At 36.4% G+C, this 26,634-nt stretch overlaps 4 protein-coding genes across 6 annotated transcripts; 2 read left to right on the top strand and 2 right to left on the bottom strand.

Moving 5' to 3' along the window:
• Positions 1-4,466: 4,466 nt before the first annotated feature.
• On the bottom strand, positions 4,467-8,904 carry LOC107671211 (platelet-activating factor acetylhydrolase IB subunit gamma-like). 2 transcript variants are annotated; one of them, XM_016464110.1, is made up of 6 exons: positions 8,826-8,904; positions 8,171-8,254; positions 7,934-8,023; positions 7,703-7,819; positions 7,141-7,263; positions 4,467-6,101 (listed from the first exon to the last, which is right to left on the bottom strand). In XM_016464110.1, exons 2-6 carry the CDS (start codon positions 8,246-8,248, stop codon positions 5,844-5,846), a joined length of 666 nt encoding a protein of 221 aa, XP_016319596.1. In that variant the 5' UTR covers positions 8,249-8,254; positions 8,826-8,904; the 3' UTR covers positions 4,467-5,843. The 2 variants fall into 2 exon arrangements, with proteins under 2 accessions (XP_016319596.1, XP_016319595.1); XM_016464109.1 differs by lacking the exon at positions 8,826-8,904 and having other exon boundaries at positions 8,171-8,806.
• Positions 8,905-10,470: 1,566 nt separating this feature from the next.
• On the top strand, positions 10,471-12,196 carry LOC107671177 (uncharacterized). The gene is made up of 3 exons (XM_016464054.1): positions 10,471-10,777; positions 11,471-11,616; positions 11,744-12,196. The coding sequence occupies exons 1-3, from the start codon at positions 10,471-10,473 to the stop codon at positions 12,194-12,196; spliced, it is 906 nt and encodes a 301-aa protein (XP_016319540.1).
• A 715-nt stretch (positions 12,197-12,911) lies between these two features.
• LOC107671212 (toll-like receptor 13) lies at positions 12,912-16,132 on the bottom strand. The gene has a single exon (XM_016464112.1). It carries the CDS (start codon positions 16,037-16,039, stop codon positions 13,085-13,087), a length of 2,955 nt encoding a protein of 984 aa, XP_016319598.1. The 5' UTR covers positions 16,040-16,132; the 3' UTR covers positions 12,912-13,084.
• Positions 16,133-24,322: 8,190 nt separating this feature from the next.
• Positions 24,323-26,634, top strand: LOC107671173 (C-X-C chemokine receptor type 3-like). Of its 2 annotated transcripts, XM_016464047.1 has the most exons (3): positions 24,323-24,375; positions 25,144-25,271; positions 25,358-26,634. In XM_016464047.1, exons 2-3 carry the CDS (start codon positions 25,236-25,238, stop codon positions 26,465-26,467), a joined length of 1,146 nt encoding a protein of 381 aa, XP_016319533.1. In that variant the 5' UTR covers positions 24,323-24,375; positions 25,144-25,235; the 3' UTR covers positions 26,468-26,634. The 2 variants fall into 2 exon arrangements, with proteins under 2 accessions (XP_016319533.1, XP_016319534.1); XM_016464048.1 differs by lacking the exon at positions 24,323-24,375 and having other exon boundaries at positions 25,120-25,271.

The following is a 26,634-nucleotide window of genomic DNA, read 5'->3' as shown; positions in this document are numbered from 1 at the left end:
TTATTACTATCATTAATTGCACAGTAATTTAGCACATGAATGCTATACTCTAATTAAATCTGCTGAAATTGATAGAGGCTGGATTATTTTCTGGATTGTAGCTTTGGTTTTAAGTCTCTTATCTGGAAAAGCTGACATGCACCAAATTCAGGCAAATATACGCAAATTACATATCCAAATGATCAATTATCCAAATTACATTTCTGTTTGCTTCACAAATGTGTCTTATATTTCACAATCATGAAATCTTTTTCTATAGAAATATTATATGCCTTCTGTGTGATTATTTCCAAATTATAAATGTATTCTGCAATTATTTAAAAGATAAAAAATTTAAAATGTTTTATATTTTATTTATAAAACTAAATAAAAGCAAATTATTCAAATTAATTTCTCTCATCATCATCATGCTTTATTTTTAAACGTACTTGCATTTCTTTTTCCAATGTGTACATTTTTTTTCCAATTGTAAAATCAGAATGAAGAACATTGAATAGAATAAATGTTATTGAATATAAGAGATACAAATAGTTCAGTATACACTACTTAAGATATGGTTTGATAAGTACGTTTAAAATTGTGGGGGCGTTTAGTGACTGCGAGTTAGATCTGCATACTGATGCCTTTTTTCTCCTTCCTGTTGCCTCTAGTCAACTGTTGGCATTTTTTATATGGCGAAGTCCCCTTCTTTGGGCACAAAGGTCTCTGCTTTGTTGAGGATTCCTGAAAATAAAACAAAAAGGTGTATGTATATGTACAGTATGTGTGTATAAATTATAACTGCAAGAAAAGCTAGTAATTTTTGAGCTTTCTTTTGACTCCGTGTTTCATGACCTGCTATGTTTAACATAACAGACAACATGGGCTGAGTAAATACAGGTTGCATGACTCACTATATTGACGTTGCAGCTCATAGGGACAGTAGTTCTGCTCCAGTGCATTTCTTCTCCCTATGGAAAACAACATGTCAATCAAAATGAGAAGGACTCTTTCATTTTACACAATAAATACTTTAAAAAAGACTACAAAGTACTACATTTGGGCAGTACACACTGTTAGGGAAAATTTCTGAACCAAAACCTACATCATCACACTTTAAGCACAACAACAGACACTTTACTACAGCAGCACATAAAATAAAGTCCTCAAAACAAGTGTTTTCTACAGAATCACAAGGATTGTCAGTAAAGGTTTGTTAAGGTTTAAGACCATTCAAGAGATTTGGGGCTCCTAGTATTGTTGTAACTCATCAAAATGTCATTTTTAAATCATTTGATACAATGGTGAACTCTCTCATGGAGGTTTCAAAAAATGCAACTTTTTGTAACCTTTTGCACAGAGAAAGAATACTATCGTCCCTTACCAGTAGTTACATGTCTTGCCCTGTTGCTTGGATTTGACCACTGGAGATTTATCGGAATCTCCAAACTGAGGGTGTGCTGCAACAAATAAGAAACATCAAAACTTCATGTAAATCATACATTTAAGTTAGAATCATGAATTTTAATTACTTTTAAATACAATTTTTGAAATGTATTAGGCTATATTACAAAATTTAACAGTAATATAACATGTAAAATGTTGGTTCGTAATATGACATAGCATAACAAAATAACATGGCATAAAAACAAAAAACAAACACACAATATCAGAAAATGACATACGGTGTAAATGCATTTATATCAATTCATAAAGGTTTTTTACCTTGACAGTGGATGTTAGTGGCAATCACCACAGCAAAGACCAGCAGAAGTGCCTGGAAGTTCATCGTTATCACCAGAGCTTAGTCAGAAAATGAGAACCGTTGAATGAAGAATGCTTTAAGTCTTTGAGACTCCTGCTTGTGCTTTTCAAGAGAACTCTGTATTCCAATCTAGGGTTACACAGTATTTATATGACAAAGCTCTGATTTCTGGGGCTCAAAAACAATGTCTGATTATGCCCCAACATGTTGAATAGAACTTTAGAAATGAAGTGTGAATAAAATGTTGACAGCTTATCTCTTTGACGTGACATGACATGTGGCCAAGTATGGTTACCCATACTAGGAATTAGTTCTCTGCATTTATCCCATCCTAAGTGCACACACACACACACACACACCGTGAACACACACCCGGGGCCAAGTATGGTGACCCATACTAGGAATTAGTGCTCTGCATTTATCCCATCCTAAGTGCACACACACACACACACACACCGTGAACACACACCCGGATGCTGCGGCGCCCGGGGAGCAGTTGGGTGTTCGGTGCCTTGCTCAAGGGCACCTCAGTCACAGTATTGAAAGTGGAAGAGAGTGCTGTACATTCACTCCCCCCACCTACAATTCCTGCCGGACCTGAGACTCGAACTCGCAACCTTATTTTGTGGTAAGTTATGAGTCCGACTCTCTAACCATTAGGCCACGACTTTTGCTGGGAACTGCCAAGATTTGTGATGAGGGCTGCATGCAATTTGGGAAAAGAAAGCCATTATTTAGCCTCCTTTGTAATTCAAACTTTGATGACCCCTCACAGATTTATTTATTTATTTAATCACATTTATAATATATATTCAGTTCAAAGGAGACCTATTTGGTCAGGTGCCAAATGTTCTGCATTTGAGTGTTTTATGGGAATCCGTAGTTCAGGTTTCACCTTCAACCTTAGAAGAAATAAATCGTCCCTTCTCTATATAATATGCAGTTACTGCTGCGGCAACAGTAATATGTCATGTTAGAAACATGATGGATGTTTTTGTGAACAAGAAGACCCTGGGTCAAGCTTGATCAGGACCAAAAAAATTCCTTAACAGCTAAATGATATCAAGCATGCACCCCATAATCAATCTTGTATTCACTCAGATTCATTAAACTGAAAAGACATGCTGGTCTCACTAAAAAGCATTTTATAACTGCTGAATGAAAATGGGAAAAACATCTTGTCTTGGTGAAGAGTTCTGACCTCAACCCAACTGAGATACCTTGGCATCACTAAGAATATGGCTGAAATTAAACCGTTTTATAAAGAAGAATGGTGCAAAATTCCCCAGGACTGCTATGCAGGTATGATTCACATTTGAAGAAAAACATGGAGGTTTTGATATAAAACCGTATTACATGTTAAGCAAACTGTGAATATCAGTTCAAAGTTACGCAGAAATATCAGTGTCTTGAAGTGAGCTTTCAGATCAGATGGAAGAGAAGAGAAATTGTAAGATGGAAGAGAAATTGGATTCTACCTGTAAATCTACCTGTCACATGCTGACATAAGACATATTGTGCTAGACATTTGAGCAAATAAAAGTTCTAAAGCACACATGGGTTGTCTCGAAACTGATTTACAGATATCTGGAACTGTAATTCCATCCTTAACAGCCTGAATCACTCAGCATGATGTGTCACTTGACACTCTTTTGTGCACACCATAACATGTCCTAGCCGAGTGTTTTGCAATGCTTATCAGATTGTAGGTGCCAAGAGGTATTTAACATTATTTGTGCAGTGACACTATATCAACTGACTTCAATTCATACAGCTCAAGGAGACCTGTCAGTGTTAGACTGACAGTAACAGAAGCATGTTTTCTAAATGAGACTTTAATCACATGGATACACAAACGATTAAAGTAATCTATGAGCACATATTTATTTATTATCTAAAATGAATGAATCTTGGTTTTTTTATGGCTAGTTCAGGCTGTAAAATGTCATGACCCCCAAACAATTATATATGAATTATTGTTTTTTTATTAAATTGATCAGTCATAGTAAAGACATAATTTTACAATTTCTACACTCTAAAAAATGCTGGGTTAAAAAGGGACAAACCCAGGGTTAAGACCCAGCGGTTGGGTTGTTTTGAACCCAACCGCTGGGTCAAAACAACCCAATAGGTGGGTTTGTCCCTTTTTAACCCAGCGCTGGGTTATATTTAACCCAGCATTTTTTAGAGTGTATTTCAAATATTCTTTTTTCAAACATTCAACAAAGAATCCTGAAATGTAAAACATAATGATCAGTTTGAACAAAACTAGCAGCACAACTGTTTTCAACATTGATAGAAACATCAGAATGATTTCTGAAGGATCATGTGACACTGAAGACTGAAGTAATGGCTGTTGAAAATTCAGCTTTTCCATTACAGGGATAAATAACATTTTAAAAAATATTTAAAAAGAGGGGGGGGGGGGGGGGGGTTTATAAAAAAATAAATAAATGCAGCCTTGGTGAGCTTAAAAGGTGTCTTTTTAAAACATTTTTTTTTTAAATCCTACTAACCACAAATTTTTGAACGATAGTTAATATTTCAAATCTTTTTTTGAACATAATACCAGAGTACTTTCGAAGAACTTGGCAAATGTTTTAAAGGGAAATTTTCCTTTTATCATGGACCCTTATATCCTGTCATGACTCATAAACTAAACATTACAAAAGAACATTTAAAATAACTACAAAGAAATCCAAAACAGCACATCTGACAGGTTTTCCATGATAATTGTTTATTGCAGCACCAGGCATGACATCTAAATCTCAGACTAGAATCTCAACAATTCATGAGGAAATGCAATTCCTGGAATCGCCCAAGGCTACGAGAAGTTAACAATGTTCACAAAAACCCCTCAGACAAATCAGCACAAACACAAACACCAGGACAAAGCAGCAGCAGAATCATCATACACCGCAACATTTAATCATATTCTTCACCATTTGAAAGGAATGGTTTGTTGGTTGTAATACAACAATACAATTCAACTGTAATACCATTAAAATAAAACCATTGATCGGCTCCTTATGATTTAAATTCTCTGCTTATTAGAAACTGAGCTATGCACAGACCATCCAAGCCCATTCCATGTGTTATGAGATTTTAGGATTTCATCCACAGTGTACATTTTTTAGATACCCCGGTGCATAAAGTTCATATAATTCATCACACACTGGAACATAACACAAAATTAACAATAAAAATATAAAGTAGACATATACGTGGGAGAAAATTACAAAAATAAAAAAAATACTGTACAAAATAACTGAAACACTAATTCAGTGTTTATCACAAAGCGTCTAAAACATTACATCTGACGGAATCATTTTAAAGGTACGTAACTTTGTGTAAAGCACCTACCCTTTTCTCAGAAAAGAGCCTGTGGGCATATACTGTGGGAGAAACCAAATTAACCCATATTGTTCCTTTCAACAAATAAATGAGCAGTTGTCAACAACATCTGAAGGGCTACACTGCATGCTTTCGGGAAAACTGCTGTTTCCTACACAAGGATCACAAGAAATTATTCAGCAATCAAACCACGACAGCAGCACACAGCCCTTATGTACACTTCAACAACCATTACTCATCAGAGGTCATCGTGAATGTACTAACCATTTTATGTAAAGAGAATCAATCTGACAGAATTTAAAGGGATAGTTAACCCAAAAACAAAATTCTGTTTTTATTTACTCACCCTCATGTCATTCTAAACCTGTATGACTATTTATTCTATGAAACACAGAAGAAAATGCATTTGGGGACAAAAATAGATGAATCATACAATGATTGGAACTACATGAAGAATGACAACACCATTTTTTATTTTTGGATGAACTATGCCGTTAAGCTGGTTCTCAACGAACGATAAAATCTATTTTTGTAGTAACAAGGAAGCAGCAATGCATATCGACAGAAAGCATGTAATATATATATATATATATATATATATATATGCGTTTGTGTCTATTAAATAGTCATTAGTTTTCCTGAGGGTGTTTATATCTCAATAATGCCCTAATTGTAGAGCATAAAGGATGAAACATCCGTTCACGTGCAGGAAAGGGTGTATGCTGTACTGTATTTTGTTTTGCGTTCAGGGAGCATGTTTATCTAACAGGGATTTGATGCGTTCATGTAAGGGCTGGCACACCCTCTGGTAGGCCTGCGGCGTGAGGTGCAGATAATCATACATGTCCTGATGTGCGATGGAACCGTCTGAGTGAATGAACCCAGGGTCCACGTCCAGAAAGGAGACATGAGACAGAGACGCTACCTCAGCCTGAACTAGAGCATTCACACTCGCGTTACGCTCGCGAAGAGGGTTTGGACTTTTACCTCTCGGCAGCAACCCCTAGTGGAGAGGAAAGAAAGAGTATTACATTCCATTATAGCCAACAAGTCTGATGAAAAAGCATTATAACAGTCTGAGATAACGACTGAGATACTACAGTTTTTATATGTCATGAAAGATACTTTGATAATGGAGAAAAAAGGGGGGTTTCTATTTAAAACAACAGCTACACTGATAATAACAGGTTAAAATTAATATATAATGAATATACACTACCATTCAATAGTTGGGGGTTAGTAGACTTTTCTTTAGAAATAATGTTTTTGAAACAAGTCTTTTGTTCACCAAGGCTGCAATTTATTTGATCATAAATACAGTAAAAACTGTAATATTGTGAAATATTATTACAACTTAAAATTTATTATAAAATGTTAGAATATTTATTCCTGTGATGGCAAAGCTGAATTTTCAGCAGCCGTAACTCCAGTATTCAGTGTCACATGATCTTTCATTGTAATATGCTGATATGCTGCTCAAGGAACATTTCTTATCATTATCAATGTTGACAACAGCTGTGCTGTTAAATATTTTTGTTGAAACTGTGATACATTTTTTTTCAGGATTTTTGATGAATAGAAAGTTCAAATGAACAGCACATGTTTGAAACAATAAAGACTTTTATAATGCTACAAAGTATTTCTGTCACTTTTGAACAATTTAATGCATCCTTGCTGAATAAAAGCATTAATTTCTTTAAAAAATATATATATATAATATATATATATATATTACAGACCCCAAACTTTTGAACAGTAGTGTGCATTATAGTAAATGTGATTAATTCTTTCATTTATATGATGAAATTATTTGAATTATTTTAAAATAATAATATATTGTATAATTTTTTATCTCCTGATCCTTGAATTACATTTTTTAAAAGGTATTATGTTACCCAATTCTCTGCTGATCAAGTCACAATAGCTATGAACATGGCACTTTGACTTTGACAATACTGGTATGATGAATTTAATTAAAAATTAAATTATTTAAAAGAATTAAACAATACTGTGATAGAGAGGTAGGAGCTGAGATAACTAACCAATACAAGAGTGTGAGCATGAGGCAGTTTCTGATGGATCACATTGATGATGGCCATGATGCCTCCACATATCTGTTCTGGGGTGTGACCATGATTATTAGTGCCTACCCACAACATCACCACCTGTATACAAACACACAAAATATTACAATTCTACTTACTCTATTTTTCTACAAGAGGGTCTTCAACATTTGTTTTGTTATTTCCTCTTTAAGATGCCTAAATAGAGTCATTTTCTTTCATGTCCCAACACAAATAAGGGATCCATACACGAATTATTCACTTCTAAGAATAAATGCATAGATTTACTGTTTATATGTACATAGTTTATCTGGACCGTCTTGTATAAGGTGAAGATACTCCACCTTAATATTTTGAACAGCTTGGTTTTGAACAACACTGGTTTCATTTTGAGAAAAATCTATCAGTTTGTAAAATGAGAAAACCAAACTCTAAGAGTATTTTAAAGAATGATTATTATTTATTTAAAGTAATGTCTAAAGTAATGAGAAATGTAATAACTGGTAAAACTCTTAAATAAAATTAATTAAATCATATCAACCTTTGGGTTGATGTAGTCCAGTTCTCCATTTATGAGTCTCCACAATACATGCTGTGTAGCATCCCCACCAACCCCAAAATTCAGAGCATGGAGAGGAGAAAACAGTTTTCGCCAAACCTGCCAACAAACACAAAAAAATGTTTACACAAAAACACATAAATATGTGTGCAGTCACTGATATGAATGACAGATATGAAGAATGAAGAAGGAGATGCAGATACTTTGCTATACCTCAAACTCATGCAGAAGCTGGACAAGTGAATCTCCAACAAACAGAACATCAGGCTCTTTTCCTTTACTGTCTGATACAAATCGATTGTGCTGCAAGATGAGAACACATAAAAATGCTATTAAGACTCCCTTTGCATATTAGAGAAGGTACTGGCTAAGTGTTTAAAACAAAGTAATATATAAGCAGCCTAATAGGGACACTAAGGTTGTAAATATATTATTATACAAAAGAAGCACCAATGACATCCATCGACCATCTCCCTGTATGTCCTGACAGGGGGTGGGTGAGGCTGCAGTGTTAGAATCTTCACTCATCACTTCCTGAGGGGAGACATAGAGGGACATGACAGGTTACATGTTCTCCGAAAGCGTTTAATATGTATCCTCATATTAGACCGTTTAATTTAATTTAAACATTTTGAGTACAACGTTGTGTTTTAAGCATACAAAATATTAAAACTCATGATGACCTTTTGACAAGTTGTTCTGTAGTTTATGTACTTTGTACGCATTTCTATGAAAACCACAAATACAGTAACGTTATTTTTTTCACAGCTGAATTAGTTTGTTTGGTGCCATTTTTGGATGAAGTTTGCATTGCAGTTAACCTCACAAACAAGTTGGTGCAAAACTAATGTCTTATAAATAATAATTGGAAGTTTTAATATGTATAAAAGTTAACTTTCTCTAACGTTCTCCTTAGTGCAGTTTACTGTGCAGCTCCCACGGCTAATGTAACGTTAGCACTTAGCATGCAGATCCCTTCTATTTAGAAGAGCAAGGCCCAATGCGTTAAACACTGCGTAACATCATACTTTTGCATATAAGTATATATAATACATGTTAACACTTATGTCGATTCTTATTAATAAAAGACAGGGAAACTCGTTACCAATAAGTGTTACCACAGCAGAGCCCTGTGTTCAATCGGTCAACCAGCGGTCTGCTGCTGCCAAACCCCGGAAGCTGGAATATCGAACCAGGCATTACTAGAAGATCGCCGATAACGGTCGCTCTATAAAATAACATTATACGTTATAAACGCGAAAAGGTTAATTAAATCTCCTTCGTTTTTGATTTACGTAAAACATTCAAACATTACTTAATACCAATCCTCTTGACCGTAGTTTTTTTTTCTTCGCAGAGATCTGCGTTTGACGTCCATCTTTGAACCATGTTGCCAAGCAACGGAAAGGTAAAACTTAACGGCCTTTGAACTTCAATTACATGCCGATTTTATTTGATGATTTGATATATGTATATATATTTGACAATGAAGAAAGTATTTCAGTTTGAACACAAAGAATGCTGTTCATTTGAGGTATGTTGCTAAATGTTGCCATATGGTGAACCTAAAAGTGCTAGGGGTAACCACAATAAGTATGAGATTGTTAACTTAGACTATTTACCTGAATTATAAATGCATTACAAACATATTTTTTGTATTTTAATAACTTGTGTTTAATAGTCTTAACATGAAGATGAGCCACCAATCCAGCAAAAGCTTTCCACTTAAACATAACTTGCCGAAGACATTCAATGACCGTCACAGTAGCACAGCCAAGTCTTCATGTCATACAGCCAATGCTGCCTATACCGGCAAATCAGTGAGCTCTAGCAGCATAAAAACAGATGTGCATTGCAACTCGTCACATAATGCGAGGCGTCTTAAAACCAGGAAGGAGAGGAATCAGATTCGAGGTCTGGAGAGAAACAGGTATCGTCCATGTTCTCAGAACAGCAGAAGAGAAGGCGGTGAGAAAGCACATCATCCACTGTCATGTTCTAGAAAAGAGAGGGCATTCACTATGCCATTCATACACCAGAAGCCAAGCATCATAACTGAAGGACGCCTTACTTCCATCCGAGGTCTTTTCAGCCATGAGATTAGGTCCATAGATATTGAGAGGCTGGTGAGCGAGCAAATAAAGAGAGACAAGCAGAGAAAAGAGCAAAGAAAACAGTCATCACCGATGCCTCCCTCTGTACCTGATTCAGACCTGGACGGCACTCTCTATGAAGTACAGGAACCTCTCCAGGAACCAGAAAATAATACGCCTCCACAAAAGTGCAGGAAGAAAAGTGCAAGAAATGAGGAAAAAAACAGTGTTTTTCATACTAATAGAGGAGTTGTATTTATGCGACCATCTAGAGAAGATGGGAAGCATGACAGAAATGCCAACACCAGAAAGGAAGATACAAAAAGCAAAACAAGGCAAGATAGTCTGAGTAGGCCCCCTAGAGAAACCGAACATGTGGTTTTGTCATCCTCAGAAAATGAACCGGTTCACCAGTTATGCTCTACTCCAGCTGAAACTAAGAATAACTCTGATGTTTTACAAACAGGCAATCTCAAGTCCCATGATGAAGGAAACCAAGAAAATGCTTTTATGAATATTCAGAGATTTGAGAAAAACTCTACAACAGTGGGATTCCCAAGCATGGAAGTTACTCAAATGTTCGAGACTTTAACCTCTCTATCTGACCTGGACTCTGGGGCTGGTCAAGTAGGGGACAATGTTGAGCAAAGAGAGCAAATGTCAGTCTCATGTAGGGAAGCACTGAAAAGGCTCGCGACACGTTTGTGCCAGAGTTCAGAGCTCTGTGTGCCAAGCCGTCAACAGCCCCTGCTGGTAGAGTGTAGAGAGGCGCTACTACAGACTTTACAAAAAAGACACAGTTTCCAATTAGATCACAACCTGCACAGGCTACATTCATTCTTAAATGGGAATCAGATGGCTTCTCGGCTGAGCTCAGGACAGAGAGCTGAAGATTGTTCACCTTTTAGCCATGCAGTGGAGAATGAGGATATGTGTTATAGCAGGAACATGGTGATATGGACAGGTATGTCACTCTTTTACATTCGTATTTGTAAAAAAAAAAAATGTCCAAGACAAACAGAAGAAAATTCATTTAGAAAAACAGTTTAAAATGCATGTGATAAATTCCTTGATGGCTTAAAAAACTACCATTTTTAACAACATTTTAAATTTAAAGCTACAGTCATTCCTATAGTTCGTGCAGTAGAGCATGATGTAAACAACAGCAAGGATTCCCAGGGAATGCAAAAATATATATACCTTGATAATAATGATAACAATGTAATCACTTTGGATAAAGAGTATTTGACAAATGAATAACTGAAAATTTAATGTCTTTAAAAATGTCATGGTGTAACCATCAAGTAATAACATTTTCCTCACACTTTGAATACATGTGAGTGTACACATCTTGATTTTCAAAAAACTTAAAATAATAATGATTATGCAAAATTATTCTGTAGTTTTTTTTTATTGTATCAGGACAGTTGTATTATCCATTTTTGACTTAATGCACTCCAAAAATAACAAAATTAATTTTAATTTAGAAATTCAAAATATGCTTATCGTTATTGAAATCATTGTATTTACAAACTGGATTTTTATATCCTGACAAAAAAAATAAATAATAATTTTTTAAAAAATATTGCACAGTGCCACTGTCCATTGTTTCATATATAGTTGTGTACATGTTTTAAATTACCTTTCTGTATCCTAGAAAGTGCCATGCAACAAGATTACTTAGCACAGGAAGTTAAGCAGGACTTGGATAGACGAGCTTTCACCAAGAAACGGATACAAGAGTGGAAGACATCGTCCACTCTCTTCTCCCTTGAAGAACCACGACAGTCACACACTGACATGGTGAGTAATGAAGTAAAGAATCAAATCCAAATAAAACAGGTAGTTGTAAACTAGACTATTACAGAGGTTAAAAGTTCAGGACTGTATGGATATTTTGCACGTGAATTTGATTGGTTAGTCTTTGCAGTTTGACCAGTGGAGGGCAGCTGGATTGTCTCAGGATTGCATCAGAGCTCAGCAACATCACAGCAGACGACTCTTTAACCAGGAACAGACCTTTACCCAGCATGCCGTCCCTATACTCAGAAGCCCCACCTGGGTTGATCATCCTGTAAACTCCAATTCTCAGCAACAGCCACTAAGCAGAGTGGAAAGTTTGAAAAATGTGGATTTAGATCTCTCTAGAATCTCTCAACAGTGGAGGGAAGACAAAGGTCTTGATTTGAATTCATATCACATATATGAGAGCAGAAAACAAAAACCACAAGCATCTTTTGGAGGATCCAGATTCTGGTCCCATCAGCAGCAAGTTCAGGATGAAAAAGAAAGATGGGCTCCCTTGTCATTCTCAGCATCCTATCTCTCTGAGGGCTTTCAGTACAAGCCTTTTTTTCGTTGTCCACATCCATCTAACGCCTAGCACAGGTCAGACTGTCTTGGTATGACTCACTGTCCCAGGACAAACACACCAGCTAGGGTATTTTACCCTCCACTTTACCTTTAGCAAAGCTGTTTTCTGAGTTACAATTTTTTTTGAAAGACCATTACCTCTACATTAGATTTGAATTTGAGGGTCCAGTGTGCTCAAATTATGTACAGTCATGATTTCTTTGGTGAATTGGTATATACTGGTAACACAGGTATTAAGAGTGAATGAAACTTCTTAAAAACAAATCACTCTTTGTGCTGCACAAATATTAAAAGCACCACACATTAGTTATCGTTTATTTTCCTGAATTAATAGGGTAAATGCTTGTTCACAATGATGCTGATTGGTTATTTATTTATTTGATTATTATTTTATTTTTATTTTTTTGTCAGATTTCTTCTATATATCTTGACTGGACTTTTATCATTAAGTTCAGTATTCTGTAGTAAAAAAAAAAAAGATGCATATGATTTTGTGATATTCTTTAATAAAGCAGTACAAAATTACAAAACTTTACATCAAACCGATTTAGCAATTTACATTTATATTTGGTAAAATATATTGTAGTAAACTGAAATGTAAGAATTCAACTTTGTAGTACTCTTGTGAAGGTAAACAGATCACAGCTATTTTACCTGATGAATTTGTATGTACGTATATATTCATTTATGTATTTATTACATTTTTATTAAATTTGACCATAAATGCCTAATTAAAATTTAAAATGGCTTCCAGTGAGTTTGTATCTTTTCCATTATTATTTTTTACATGTTTGCAAGCCTGCAGAATTTACAGCCTTTTAATTTACTTTTATTGAAGTTCATTAAATTTGTTCTTATATTGTACAGATTCAATGTGGTCTTACATATGTCATTGTAATCAGGGCATCAGGTAATATACTTCATCATCTGTTGGTGTCTGATTCACACAATATTCTCTTTCCTCCTTGTCCGTACCCTCTTTGTCTCGTCTCCTCTGATCATTCTGCTCCTTCATTTTCTGCTCCTCTTGGCTTCCAGTGTTGCTGCTCCTTAGTGCTCTCTTTAACTGATTCCAGAACAGTTCTTTTGCACTGTTTGGATCTGAACAGTTTGGCCCAGGCCACTGCAAATAAGTCTTTTTGAGCATGACCTTCCTCATACGGTGATAAGTGGACAGTTGCCGCTCAGGGGTAGGCTCCAGAAAAACCAGCAAAAGCACATCCTGCATTTCTTGAAAGAGACGATAGCTGGCCAACTGGATCTCCAGTGAGCACCATTCACTGCGAAGGAAGCTCTGACTGACCACACAGATCGTTTTGCGACTGCCGTATACGGCAGCCACAATGTTGTCGACAATATCGCGGCCTAACTCGAAATCTCTGTGGTGGAGGCAGAGCCGAAATGAAGAACCCTCAAGGTTTGGCAGCAGCTGTTCCATTACCCAGTCTTCATCTGCTGAGTTGTAGGAAACGAAGGCATCGTACTTGTATTTCTCCTCCTGGTCCCTTAAACGGCGCCACTGTTCTCCAAACCATGATCGAAACACATAGTAGCCATACTTAAATTTCCAGTAAAGTCTGACATAGAGAAGTGGTATCAAGCTAAGTAAGATTGTGAATGTAAACGTTGAGGAAAACAGGTAGAGTGCTATGTCTAAATAACACACATTAGTGTCGAAGTTGTGAAAAAACGAGCCTGGATGGTCTTGGCATGTAATATTGAAAAGATAAGGAAACTGGAGTCTCTTACTGCCTAAGGTCCAGTTCTGTAGTTCACTATTCTGGCAGCCACAACTGAGAGGACAGCTGCGCAAGTCAACGTATGTTAGATTGGTCAGATTGTCCAGTAAACTGATGTCCAAAGACATCATGGCATTGCGATTGAGATGTAGTTGCTTCAGTCCTGTGAGATTTCCAAAGACCTCTTTAGAAAATGATGTAATGCCCATGTTCTCAGTGGATAAAATCTTTAAGTTTCGAAGGTTTTTGAAAATACCAGGTTTGAGCTGGGCGATCCCAACACATGAGTTGTCCAGAGTTAAGAACTCCAAGCTTTTCAGGTCATCAAATGTTTCGGCACCGAATCCAATGATATGGTTGTTAGTGAGGTAAAGACTTTTCAGAGAAGTTAGACCACGGAAAAATGCACGTGGCAACAAGTTTATGCCATTTGGTTCCTGTGCTTCAAGTTTCAGATCAAGAAGCCTTGACATATTTATAAATGGTGAGTATGTATGTTCTGTAAAGTACATGATGTGGTTAGCCTGTAAATCCAGCACCTGCAGGGTGGCATGAAGTTTTCCAAAGAGCATGCGGTCAATCACTTTCAGACGATTTCTATCTAAATACAGATTGGCCAAGCTTTCCAGCCCATCAAATGCATGTGGCTTCATCTGCGTGATCTTGTTCCCCCCTAAATCTAAAATCATTAAATTTGACAGATTTTGAAAGGTATAGTTGAAAATCACAGCTATTTGGTTGTTGCGCAGGTTGAGAGTTTTCAGGCTGGTAAGATCTTCAAAGGTGTCATTGTAGATATCGGTCAAAAGATTGTTGTCGAGACGAAGTGTGACGAGATCTTTGAGTCCACTTAAGGCTTTATGGTCCAAATAGGCAATTATGTTTATGTTTAGCTCAAGGTTTGTTAATTTTGGTGTATTACTGAAGGCATAACCATTAACCTGTAGAATACGATTGTATCGATAGCTCAGGCTTTTCAAGCTGTAGACCTTTTTACATTTTTTGCAGGACATTAGATTGGTCAGATGGTTATGTTCAATCTTGAGAGTTTCCAGTTGTTTCTGACAGTGCAGAAACTGCAAGCAGCCTGTGGTTTTCATATTGTTACGTGAGAGGTCCATTACATCAGTGATATTGGAGCAATTACAAAATGTGTTTTTGTTTAGAACTCTGATGGCATTGCTCTGGAGTAACATTTTAGGTATTTGATGATCGCGCAGATGAAAACACAGCGAAGTCAGTGCATGATCCTTCAGATTCAAACCAGAGAAGTCGATGTGCCTTGGTTGTATATTGGTATAATTAAGAAGCTTCCTAGCGGAGACTTTGGTAAAGCGCAAGCGCAGGTACTTTATATACTCCAGATTCAGGCCCTGAAAAGTCTTGGATGACAGTAATGTGTTGTCTGATAAATCTAGAACTTTCACATACTTTAGGAAAGACTTGTCACATCCCAGTTTGTGTAGTTTATTATCGCTGAGGTAGAGTTTGGCAAGCGAGTTTGGCAGACGGGTGGAGTGATGCAGGGTGGTTAGCTTGTTAAAAGAAAGATCCAGTTGTATCAAGCTGTACAGGTTTGTTATACATTCAACAAAAGCTGAAAAGTTTTTCAGGTGGTTCCGGCGTAGGTCAAGAATCTTGAGGTTTGTCAAATTGGAAAACAGGAACATATCAATATTAGTGAGATTATTGTTTCCCAGGAGCAGCTCTGTGAGGTTATGTAAGTCACTGAAGACATCACGGTGGAGAGATGATATGTAATTGCAGGACAGGTTTAAAGTCTGAAGTTTTTGCAGGTTATTAAAAGCATCTTTGTGGATGTTAACAATATGGTTAGCGTCTAGTACCAGAGAAGTCAGATTGGACAGATGATGGAAGCTTTGGCCTTGAATGTATGCAATGTTATTCCGAGAAACTGTAAGGTTTGTTGCAGTGTGAAATACATCGCTCACAACTGTAGTTATGTCTGTTTCATGACATTTAATGCATCTGAAGATTTTATGGTTAGAATCAGGGATCTCTATGCAACTCCTGAAACTGTAGCTGAAAGCAAGTTTAAGAAGGCAGATGAATATTGCCTTTATGATCAGTTCACGACATGCCGAATCTGCCATATTTTTCAATTCCACTTTAAAATGGAACTCCCACTGACTGCCTTCATCAAAGTCCAACACTATGAGGTTCTTCACTCAGTGTGAGCAGCACCTAATACTGAGAGCTTAATACAGCCAGCTGCTAGAAAAAAGAGGGAAAGGTTATAATCAGTTTAAATTGGAAATAAACTGTTATTATATATTAATCCATAATGCTACTAGTCAAATTTACATTTTATTTTCTCTTCAAATGTAACAAACACAGCAAGAACTTATGGATGTTTTATTTATTTATTATGAAATTTATAAAATCACTTCAAAGATTATGGATTGGAAGTATCCAGTTTATATGAATACATGCAGGGCAACAGATACAAAAACATCCCACAATTACAAAACTCAGAAACAAACTTCTCTAATGTACTCTCACATGACCTGTCTCAACTGCCAATTTCCCACTTCTCAGACCCCTTTCCCCTTTTATTCTATTTACATTAAAAATGTATCTTCACAATACTGACATACATGTACAAAGGCATAAAACCTGTCATGGTGAACAAAGTAGACCGATATGTCACATTATGCTTTCTAGTGTTAACAGGATAAATACAGAGAAAAATCTCAGATTCACTAATTCGAAAACAGTGAGCAAATCTATATAGCCTGAAATCCTATCTTTCATTAATTCATTTCATTACATTGACTATTCTGCTTAAAAACAGTCTCTAGATTTAAGCGGCAACGTGATTCAATAGCTTACCTTCATGAAATCGTCCCTGATAATTTTGCAAGACTATGAGAGGCGTTCTCTTTCTTTTAAACAAGACATTCCCCTCACAGGAATAGAAAGAGGAACCAAAAAGGTTTCAAGCCAGAGCAAATAAGATCAGACAATGGGCCACAATGCCTGATCCAATTATTTTGATTCATTATTCAGAGAAATCTTGAATAATTTCTTTAAACAAATTATATATAATAATCATAATCACATCATATCATCATCACCATTATCATTATATATATATATAGCCCTAATTTGGGGTCGGCACTCGGCAGTTGGAAGATATTTAACTGTGAAAGGACAACCCATTAAACTAAGGCAAAAAAATAGGAGTTGTTTCATAATGTAAAACCTATTAGTAACATGATTTTACATACATATAGTTGAAGGATCACATAAAGCATTGATATTTTTGAATAAAACAAAAAAGAAGACGACGAAAACAATTCCAGCCATCGAGGCATTGTTGAAATTAGCCATTCTCTCCTCTTCATTTTCTTTTCAAATTAGCCTCTTGCCTTCTGTTCTCGAGCCATCTGACAGAGTCCACAGAAAGGACAGCAGGTCATAATCACCCAGTCATCACAGACAGAGCCCTAAAGAAGACACAAGCCAATCATGCAGTGCTAGTCTCTGACAGTTATGAAATAATGTATTTCAGCAGAAATTACAACGCTACATCAAGAGCAGAAATAAGCAATAATCAATACTGAAAAGGATTTTTATTGCATGGCCTACATTAATACGATATCGGTCACGGATGCTGGTTCTCAATGCAATCATAGCACCGGGTAGGAAGGGCAAACAGCAGCTGTCACCATTATCCTGTGCCACCTTACAACCCAAAATGCAAGGAATAAATGCCCCACACAGACCTGAGGAGTAAACCAGTGTCAAAATTCACACTAGTTTACAATGTAAGGCTTGTAAGTTTCAACAAATTGATTAAAGGGATAGTTCATTAGAATTTACTCACCCTCACGTCATTCCAAACCTGTATGGTGAACTACCCCTTTAACAACTTACTCAACTTATAATCACTATTAGTATTGCATTAGCTTAAGCAAAATGGATTTGCATTAATAAATAAATCTCCCTCCCTACACACACTCACAGATTCCGCAGTCGTCACAACAGTCACAGACATCAGAGCTCCAGTGTGAGACAGTGTAGCTGGTTACAGTCATTTGAGGCTGGGAAGTCATTGCTTCTGTTTGATATGACATCACTGACAAAAGACACGTAGCAAATGGTATAATACAATAATTTGCAATTACAACTTACACTTTTACATTGTTTCTAAAAATACAGTAATATTGTCTTGCTGTGAACATAAAAATGCATTTTTCATTTGATGGCTATTATATCAAAGAGAGATATTTTAAATAAGTATTAATTATAGGACATAGCATAAATGTCATTTCTAAGCTATAGAAAGAAGGTTTAAAATGAGATCTTCTCTCTCTCTCACCTTTCTTTGGAGAGGTTTCCTGTTACTGTATGTGTCTCACTTCCTCGGGAATGATGCTCTATTTGTGATAGATCTCAGTGAAGTTGGAAGTCAACTCAAGCATGACAAAGGGGAGGAGAAGCTTTACTAGTGGTGAGTGGTTTATGTGACCTGTAAAATAAAGGGTGAAGTGTTTGATTTGGGGGCGAGGAGTTTTGCGCTATTTTAGGTCTCCGCACCCTTCCTTTACGACAATATGTTATCTACAACTTTTAAAACATCTAGAAAAGTACTTTGTGTTACCTGCATGAACATTGGCCTTTTTGACAGATGCAGCAGTGATCATCAAATACATTTCCTTGTCATTTGAGGTATTGTCATTAAGCTGATGTTAGAAATGTATGGAGGTTTGGTAAATCATAATTACAACACATGCCAAAATTCTGAAGTAGAAAACTAAATTATAAGATAAAAAGTCCAAATTATGAGATAAAACACTGTCAATATGACATAAAATGTCAAAATTATTAGTTAAAAAGTCATAATTATGATGTGAAAACACAAAATTATGACAAAAACTTTTGACTTTTTTAATCTCATAATTATTACTGTCATAATTATTAGTGTCTTAATTATGACTTTTTATTTGGTAATTTTGACTTATCTCATAATAAGAATGTCTGCAAATTATTCAGTTGCTAAATAGTAGTTTTCTGCGATATGATTCAGGCAAGCGGATCCACAGTGTTTGGTGTCTACATTCTGCTGCTATGAATTGTTGTCATTGTGCTTCGTTTTGATTAGTTGTTGGCATATGGACGATTTTATGCACTAGAAAAGTACTTGGTTTGCTCATCCAAGCAGAAAAACAATGTTGCTAACGTAACGCAACATAAGGAAGTTTAGAGAATTAATTTCATTTACAAATAAGGTATGAAAGTGGGCATACTTTTACACCTGCCAGTGTTTTTTTTTTTCTCTCTCTGATTTTAGTATGTGTCTTTGAGTCCTAAGCTGATGTGCTGGGCCTCAATGTAGAGAGTTGGATGTTTCAGCATACCTGGTTAAAAAAGTCACTGTTCACCCCTGAACTGCAGCATAAACCCTTTTTGAGCAAAAAAAAAAAAAAAAAAGATATACTGGAATGTGACTAGTGTAGTGTTTGCACAGTTTTTCAGACAGGTTTTTAGTGAAGAACACTTCACACTGGTACAGAAAGGCCCTAGAGCAGGCATGGGCAAACTCGGTCCTGTAGGGCCACTGTTCTCAAGTTCAAGTTCAAGTTGAGATTTATTGTCATTCCGCTACATGTGTGGACATACAGTGGAACGAAATGTGTCTCGCAGGACCATGGTGCTACATAAATAAACATAAATATAAACATACAACACTAGACTAAGAACAATTTTTAGACCTACATAGCTAACTATCTGAAGCAGTAATATACTATAAATAGTTGACTATACATACACATAACCTAAGACAGACTATACAAGTACTTTACATAATAACTGTGTATGATATTGTGCAAAAGAGGTATTTAAGGTTAAGAAGCAAGTAGTGCAGTATGATTTGTGGTGCATTCACAAGTAAATATTTGTGTTATCTTATTAAGTCCTTGTAACATGGAGTGCTTATAAGAAGGTGTAAACTTCTGCAGAGTTTAGCTCCAACCCTGATCAATAGGGTTGTCAACTGTCCGTATATTGGGAACAGTGTTGGGAGTAACGCGTTACAAAAGTAATATATTACAGTAACTGATTACTTTTTGCTGTAACGCAGTAGTGTAAGGCATTACTAATCAATTTTCAGTAATATTTTACTCGGTACATGTTCAGTAACGCATGCGTTACAACACACTTTTAGCCCAAAATGTAATTGTTCAAAGAAAAAAGAAAAACAGCAAGACCGCGAGACATTAACGAATAAAAAATGCCGCAAGTATGTTCTATTTCCTGTTCATGGTCAGTCAATAGTGTGAATAGCCCACAGTCATTATGCCACACCATATCGCCCTCTACTGGATGTAAAATGCTCTGCAGTACATTTTGTCATTTTAGAATGTTAAATTCTACTTCTGTAGTTATTTTGGTGAAAGTAACTCAAAAAGTAATACAGGAGTCATGTAACGCATTACAATTCTGAGACAGTAATATTGTAAGGTAAGGAATTACTTTTAAATAACAGTAACAAGTAATCTATAATGTATTACAGTTTGGAAGTAACTTACACAACACTGATTGGGAATAATTGATTTGTCCAATACGTGACCTCCCTTATCCCATTTATTGAATGCTAGCTGATCTAAACACTGACTGATACAACAGCAGCAGTGCTGATCATGACACTTGAATATGATCACCGACACCTGTCATCATCCCATCACAGCCCCCTCACGCGCATGATCAGTTAAGTAAATCACAAACTGTGAACATAACTGTTCGAGGTAGGCCTACGGAATCCTCTGCTGGCTGGTTGCTCCCACTTCACAGCAAGCGGTGCTTGTGCTAACGCAATTCCCTTCACCGTCCGTTTTGACTTCGGCAAGTCAGTTTTGGCGAATGCAAACAACGTGATTATTTTTCATGAGTCCAACATCCAGCCGTGCAAGAAAACATGCAATCTAACTGAGACGTGATCAATAAGGGAAGTTGTCGTTCACTATTGTAATGTTGTTAAATAGAGAAAAACATTTTCGTTTTAAGTAACTTCTAGCGTATTCTTAACCTTGGACCTTATTCTTGATGCACAAAACGACCAATAAAAAAGTGTCAAGCACTAGAAGCAGCACATATTTAATCTAGAAGTTCTCTTTAATTGAAAAATATGCATTTTCATATACTGTATATACATACTATACACACACATACATACGTGTGTGTGTGTGTGTGTGTGTCCCTTATTCTGTCCCTTATTTTTCCATGAAAAACCATGATTGTCCCTTATTTTCCTGTTCTGAAGTTGGCAAACCTACTGATCAAACACACCTGAACAAGCTAATCATTGTCTTCAGGATTACTAGAAGGCTACAGGCAGGTGAGTTTTATCAGGGTTGGAGCTAAACTCTGCAGGACACTGGCCCTCCTGGACCGAGTTTGCCTATGCCTGCCCTAGAGTCAAAGTCTGGTCATGTTCTGGTTGAAATTTGAGAATGATATACCAAAATCAAAGTGTGAAATTGTTTTCTTAGGCTAAGTCCAGGTGTATTTTCTTAAAAAGTCATTAGGGAGTGTTGAGGTACATACACTAACAGTATACGCAAACTATATAAACAAGAGTTTAAGGATTTGTTAGATCAGTTCAAATCTGTATTAGGATGCTGATTAATAAAGCGTTTTTGCATTATTAAACTAAATTTGCCACATCTTTAGACATCTAAAAGCAGCTGAGGACAAAGGTATGTTAAAAGATGACGTACGGTTTCATAATAGTGCAGTGAATCTGTTGAGCTGTTTGACTTCATTGTTTACACATCAGGGCTTGTCTCTGGTTTTCTTATCCAGTGTATTGCACTGCTGTAACACTTACTAATTCTTTTGCTTTTCATCTGCGTCTATGAGGTCAGATTGTACAAATAGTGTAACCAACCTCCTGCCCCTTAAGTAAATTATCTCAAATGAGAAGTCAAATATGAATATGAAATTCCATACGTTTTACAGTTCTCAACAGTTGTGAAATACTGTATTTTATATGTGAAACATGTGAAATGAAAAATTTGTACATTTACATACTCAGCAGTATTTTCATATTTAAAAGTTCTATTTATACCTATTAATTATATTTGAAAAGAAGAAATATTACATACTCTGCAGTGTGTTTTTGTTTTACGTAACATAGAAAGTTCTACAGTCAGTTCCTTATTCTGGTGTCTGTAGCCTCATACAGACGTGCACAGGCCACATGATTTCACAATGCCTGAAGATAATACGTTGCACAACTATATTGTCAAAATCACACTCCACAGTTTCAACCGTCTTGGATAGGTTTCAAGTAACGGATCTGAAACACAACCCTGGTTTCATTAGCATTAGAAACAAGAAGCTTTGAGTGCAGTTACATGAGCAACTGTTAAAATGTCGAGTTGTGTGGACATTTCTGTATTTTTTTAACTTTATTTAATCTGTGATGCAGAAATACTGACATTAACATTAACATGAACAAATAAAAAGTAACTAAAAAAGGATAAAGGAGTTCAAATAGTTAAAATTGAGTTGCTTGGACTATATGTCTAAAGAGGGTAACTTGAATGAATATATTGACATATTTGCATGGGCAAGTGGAAATATAGAGCAAATGTCCATCTACTCCTTATATTCTGCTGTGATAAATTATGTTAATCTCCCACAGGTTACTGCTGTACTTGAAGTAGGCCTATACAGTTCAGACATACAAAAAGAGACAAATACTGCTTTCCTGTGGTGGACAGAATCATTGCAGGTCACAAATTATTCTGTCATTGTTGCCATTGGTTGATTTGTGATCAGTTATCAATAAACCTAATGAATAATAAGTAAGCTTAAGTTATCATTTTAAAACTGTCTATTAATATACTGTATATAAATAGTCTGTCATAAAGAGACTAAAGTCTTGGGCCATGTTTTGTATCTTTACCACAGTCCAGGAAACACACTGTTAGGAATAGATTCATGAATAAATATTACAGGTTAGATCTACAAGTGGACTTGCCTAAATTAATGTCTATATATCTGAAGACATAAAAACACTGCTCTGGTTTTACACGTTGATCTACAGTTGATGTTGTAAACTTGTAACTGATTATAAACCACACTTTGCAAAAATCTGATCGAATATGAATAAGGATCAAGCACTTTAAAGAATATGTAGGATCTGTTGTACCATGCAGTCATTACTCAATACACAATTCTCACTTAGGAAGTGAAATATTTACTTCTGATATAAGCAGCTACTATATTTTAAACGTTTTTGTTAGAAATAAAGATCATAGCCTGTTTACAGTGAAATGGCTGTGCTTTATTCTTATAAATTTATATTACTGTGTGGCCAGATAGGATGTGGTTAAACTTCTGGGAAGGTGTCATCACACATCAGAGCTGTTCTGTGAAAATTCAAGAAGCGTATGTTGTGTTAACATGTAAACTCAAATGAAAAACTATTGCACTGTGACAATGCCCTCGTCACAAATCATATGCAACACTTTGAGTGTGAATTCAGGGTGTGAAAATATTATATACCCGGTCTTGCTGAGGAAATTTAGCATATTATAAAACAGATTAAGAAGAATGCTTTAACCAAAGGCTGTTATGGTTCGATATTTATATATACTGTGGGCCCAAAGCAATAAGTATGTCACAGATACCTTTACTGGCTTGTTTTTTCAAGTTATATTTTTTGCCTTGCATAGAACAGGGTAGATGAGACATGAAATAACAAGGAGGAGCGAGAGACACAATAGCACATGAGCTGGGACTCAAAGTAAGGTACAGCTACATTATATATCTAAACGCTGCCACAAGATTATGGCTCCAAAGGTTTGATGTAAATTAAAACCTGCTGAAACCAGATTATTATTGTTGTTGCTTTAATTGCTGGCAAAACAAAACACCCAAATCAAAAATACTGCAAATATAAATCAATTAACCAATACACCAAATTACACCCGAGTACTACACTAGACTTATGTGTCAACCTTTTGCTGAGATAATCCTCACAAATAGAATGCTCTTACTTGCATGTTAGTTTAGTCAGAAATCATCATAAATGTAAGTAGTCTAAACAACAGATCATCACGTATCACTAATTTGTTTATAACTGACTGAGGTTATCGGCTTCCTGATTATTAACAGGAAAGATGAATCAGAATATCATTTGATAAAAAATGAGATAAAACAGATCTGAGCAGTAAAAGAGAAGATGTTTTAACCAAAACGGATTCTCCTTAGTTTTACAAGCACCTTTCAAAAACACTACATATGATGTTGAAAATATTTCCACTAAGAGTATGGTTTGTGGAAACAGCAAAAAAGGAAGAGAGAAAAGGTCAGGAAGCACTAAGATAAACGTGTTTCCTGAACAAATTCAGTTATAATCAGACCACCATCTGATCTGGGTCAGTCAATCCCTGCACAAACAGCACAGAGAAAACAGGTACGAGACTTTGATTTGTGCTTCTACTGTACTCTAATATTTAATGTTAGTCCCTGACACAACTATGATACTTCTTAAAAAATAGATTCTTTAGACTGTAGACTGTTTTTGAAAATATTTAAAACATGTACAATTATAATAACTAAGTAGAATTTAAATAGTTTCACTGCAGTGTGAAAATATTTTGGTTTTGAAATTAGTTACAATAAATAAGAATATTCTTTCTATTTTACATTCATTGCAAAATTTACTGCAAGTAATAATAATTCCCTTGTCTTTTTTCAATGATTTTACTAGCAACAACACTACATCCATCAAAATTATTAAAATACATATGGTAATGGCAGATAATGGTAAAATATTATTTTTATTATTATTTTATATCATGTTTCATTGCATGTGCCAAACTTATGCAATGCTAATTTCAGTTCCCTCTAGTTGTATTCTACTATTGCCACTTTTGCCCCAAGAACCCTTTATAAACTTCCCTTTAAAAAAGTATAAGATATTTTTATACACTTTCAGATCTGTGACAACCAACTTTGCTAGATGTTGTGTTTTCGAGAAATATTTGAAAATGTCTGCTCTCCGCAAATTGGGGATTTCAAAAACATGTTTTCTTTTAAATTTATCAAATGAGTGCAGTTTTATTTCCCTGTGGACGAAGCCTTCAGTTCCCCTTTGCAGTAGTTGTATGAGTAGGATTCAGTTTCTGTGGTCTGACTTCTCTCTATCTATCCCTCTATTTTTCTGGCATTTGCCCAAAAGAAAGGAGAGACATACAGACAAGATAACGTGAGAGACGAGTGCATCTCGTGCCCACTATTTTACTTGTATGTCTAACTTCTCTGAAGCTCATCATGAAGCACACCACAACAACTCCAAATGTTTTAGAGGTGAGTGTTAAAACAGTACTGAAAAAACAACCAAACAAAAGTTAACAATCTGAATTAACAGAATATTGTCCTTTGCTCTGTTACAGTACACAGATTATGACTACTCAAACACTTCTTTCAATGACTACACTGGACAAGATGATGACTCTGCTGCCCCCTGCAGTCTGAGGGAAACGTGGGACATTCTTGGTCGCTTTGCCCCTGTGGCTTACATCCTAGTCTTTATCTTGGCACTAGTGGGTAACATTCTGGTTCTGTGTGTGATCCGCCGCTATCGGCAGTCTCGACACAGCCCCTGCTCCTTCTCACTGACAGACACCTTCCTGCTCCATCTGGCCATCTCTGACCTCCTACTGGCTGTAACGTTGCCATTTTTCGCCGTCGAGTGGATCAACGAGTGGGTTTTCGGTGTATTCATCTGTAAAGTAGCTGGAGCGTTGTTCTCGCTGAACGTCTATTGTGGGGTGCTATTCCTGGCCTGCATCAGCTTTGACCGATACTTGGCTATCGTACATGCCATTAATATCAGCTGGAGACGCAAGACCTGCCACGCTCAGCTGGCCTGTGCCATCATCTGGGGCGTCTGCCTGGGATTGGCGATGGTGGACGTGTACTACCGTAATGTGGTGAACGTATACGGCATAAATCGGTTGATATGCCAGATAGATTTTTCTCAAGAGAACAGCCAGCAATGGCAGATCGGCATGCAGCTGGTTAGCATGATTCTTGGATTCATACTTCCCCTATTAGTCATGCTGTACTGCTACCTTCGCATTTTCAAAGCACTGTGCCACGCCACACGTAGGCAGAAACGGCGCTCGCTGAGGCTCATCATCTCATTGGTCATTGTGTTTGTAGTCAGTTGGGCGCCTTATAATGCCTTGCGGATGACTGACAGCTTGCAGATGCTTGGGGTCATTGTCAAAACCTGCGCACTCAACAAGGTGCTAGATGTGGGCACTTTCGTGACAGAAAGCCTGGGGTTGGCGCATTGCGCTTTAAATCCACTACTCTATGGCCTTGTGGGAGTAAAGTTCCGTCGTGAGCTGGCCCAGATGTGCAAGGCTGCTTTAGGACCCCAGGGGTGCCTCGGATTAGCAGGATGGGCAAACGGTCGGGGATCAACCCGCAGGCCTACTGGATCATTCAGCTCAGTGGAGAGTGAGAATACCTCGTACTTCTCTGTCATGGCCTGAAAAGAGTGCAAATGACATGAACAAGAGTGCAAGAATAGAAGTGATGGGTGTTTTTATCTGGAATTGGGAAGAAACCACAATTTCAGTTTGTGTAATCTCAGATATATTAAAACATTTCATGTTCTCTTTTTTTTTTTTTTCATGTCATGTCTATGAGGCATTTTCTA

This window comes from Sinocyclocheilus anshuiensis, unplaced genomic scaffold, assembly GCF_001515605.1.
Source record: "Sinocyclocheilus anshuiensis isolate Anshui unplaced genomic scaffold, SAMN03320099.WGS_v1.1 scaffold1286, whole genome shotgun sequence".
Classification (NCBI taxonomy): Eukaryota; Metazoa; Chordata; class Actinopteri; order Cypriniformes; family Cyprinidae; genus Sinocyclocheilus; species Sinocyclocheilus anshuiensis.
The sequence above is the reverse complement of the archived record's forward strand: the minus strand, read 5'-3'. Positions and strand labels throughout refer to the sequence as shown.

Excerpts from the sequence above, each read along its gene's own strand:
- LOC107671177 (XM_016464054.1), top strand. The coding sequence starts at position 10,471 with ATGTCAGTCTCATGTAGGGAAGCACTGAAAAGGCTCGCGACACGTTTG. Across the intron at positions 10,778-11,470 it reads GAACATGGTGATATGGACAG|AAAGTGCCATGCAACAAGAT; the intron begins GTATGTCACTCT and ends TCTGTATCCTAG. Across the intron at positions 11,617-11,743 it reads GACAGTCACACACTGACATG|TTTGACCAGTGGAGGGCAGC; the intron begins GTGAGTAATGAA and ends TAGTCTTTGCAG.
- LOC107671211 (XM_016464109.1), bottom strand. The coding sequence starts at position 8,278 with ATGTCCCTCTATGTCTCCCCTCAGGAAGTGATGAGTGAAGATTCTAAC. Across the intron at positions 7,820-7,933 it reads AGCTTCTGCATGAGTTTGAG|GTTTGGCGAAAACTGTTTTC; the intron begins GTATAGCAAAGT and ends GTTTGTTGGCAG. Across the intron at positions 7,264-7,702 it reads TGGACTACATCAACCCAAAG|GTGGTGATGTTGTGGGTAGG; the intron begins GTTGATATGATT and ends GTTTGTATACAG.
- LOC107671212 (XM_016464112.1), bottom strand. The coding sequence starts at position 16,039 with ATGGCAGATTCGGCATGTCGTGAACTGATCATAAAGGCAATATTCATC.
- LOC107671173 (XM_016464047.1), top strand. The coding sequence starts at position 25,236 with ATGAAGCACACCACAACAACTCCAAATGTTTTAGAG. Across the intron at positions 25,272-25,357 it reads CAACTCCAAATGTTTTAGAG|TACACAGATTATGACTACTC; the intron begins GTGAGTGTTAAA and ends GCTCTGTTACAG.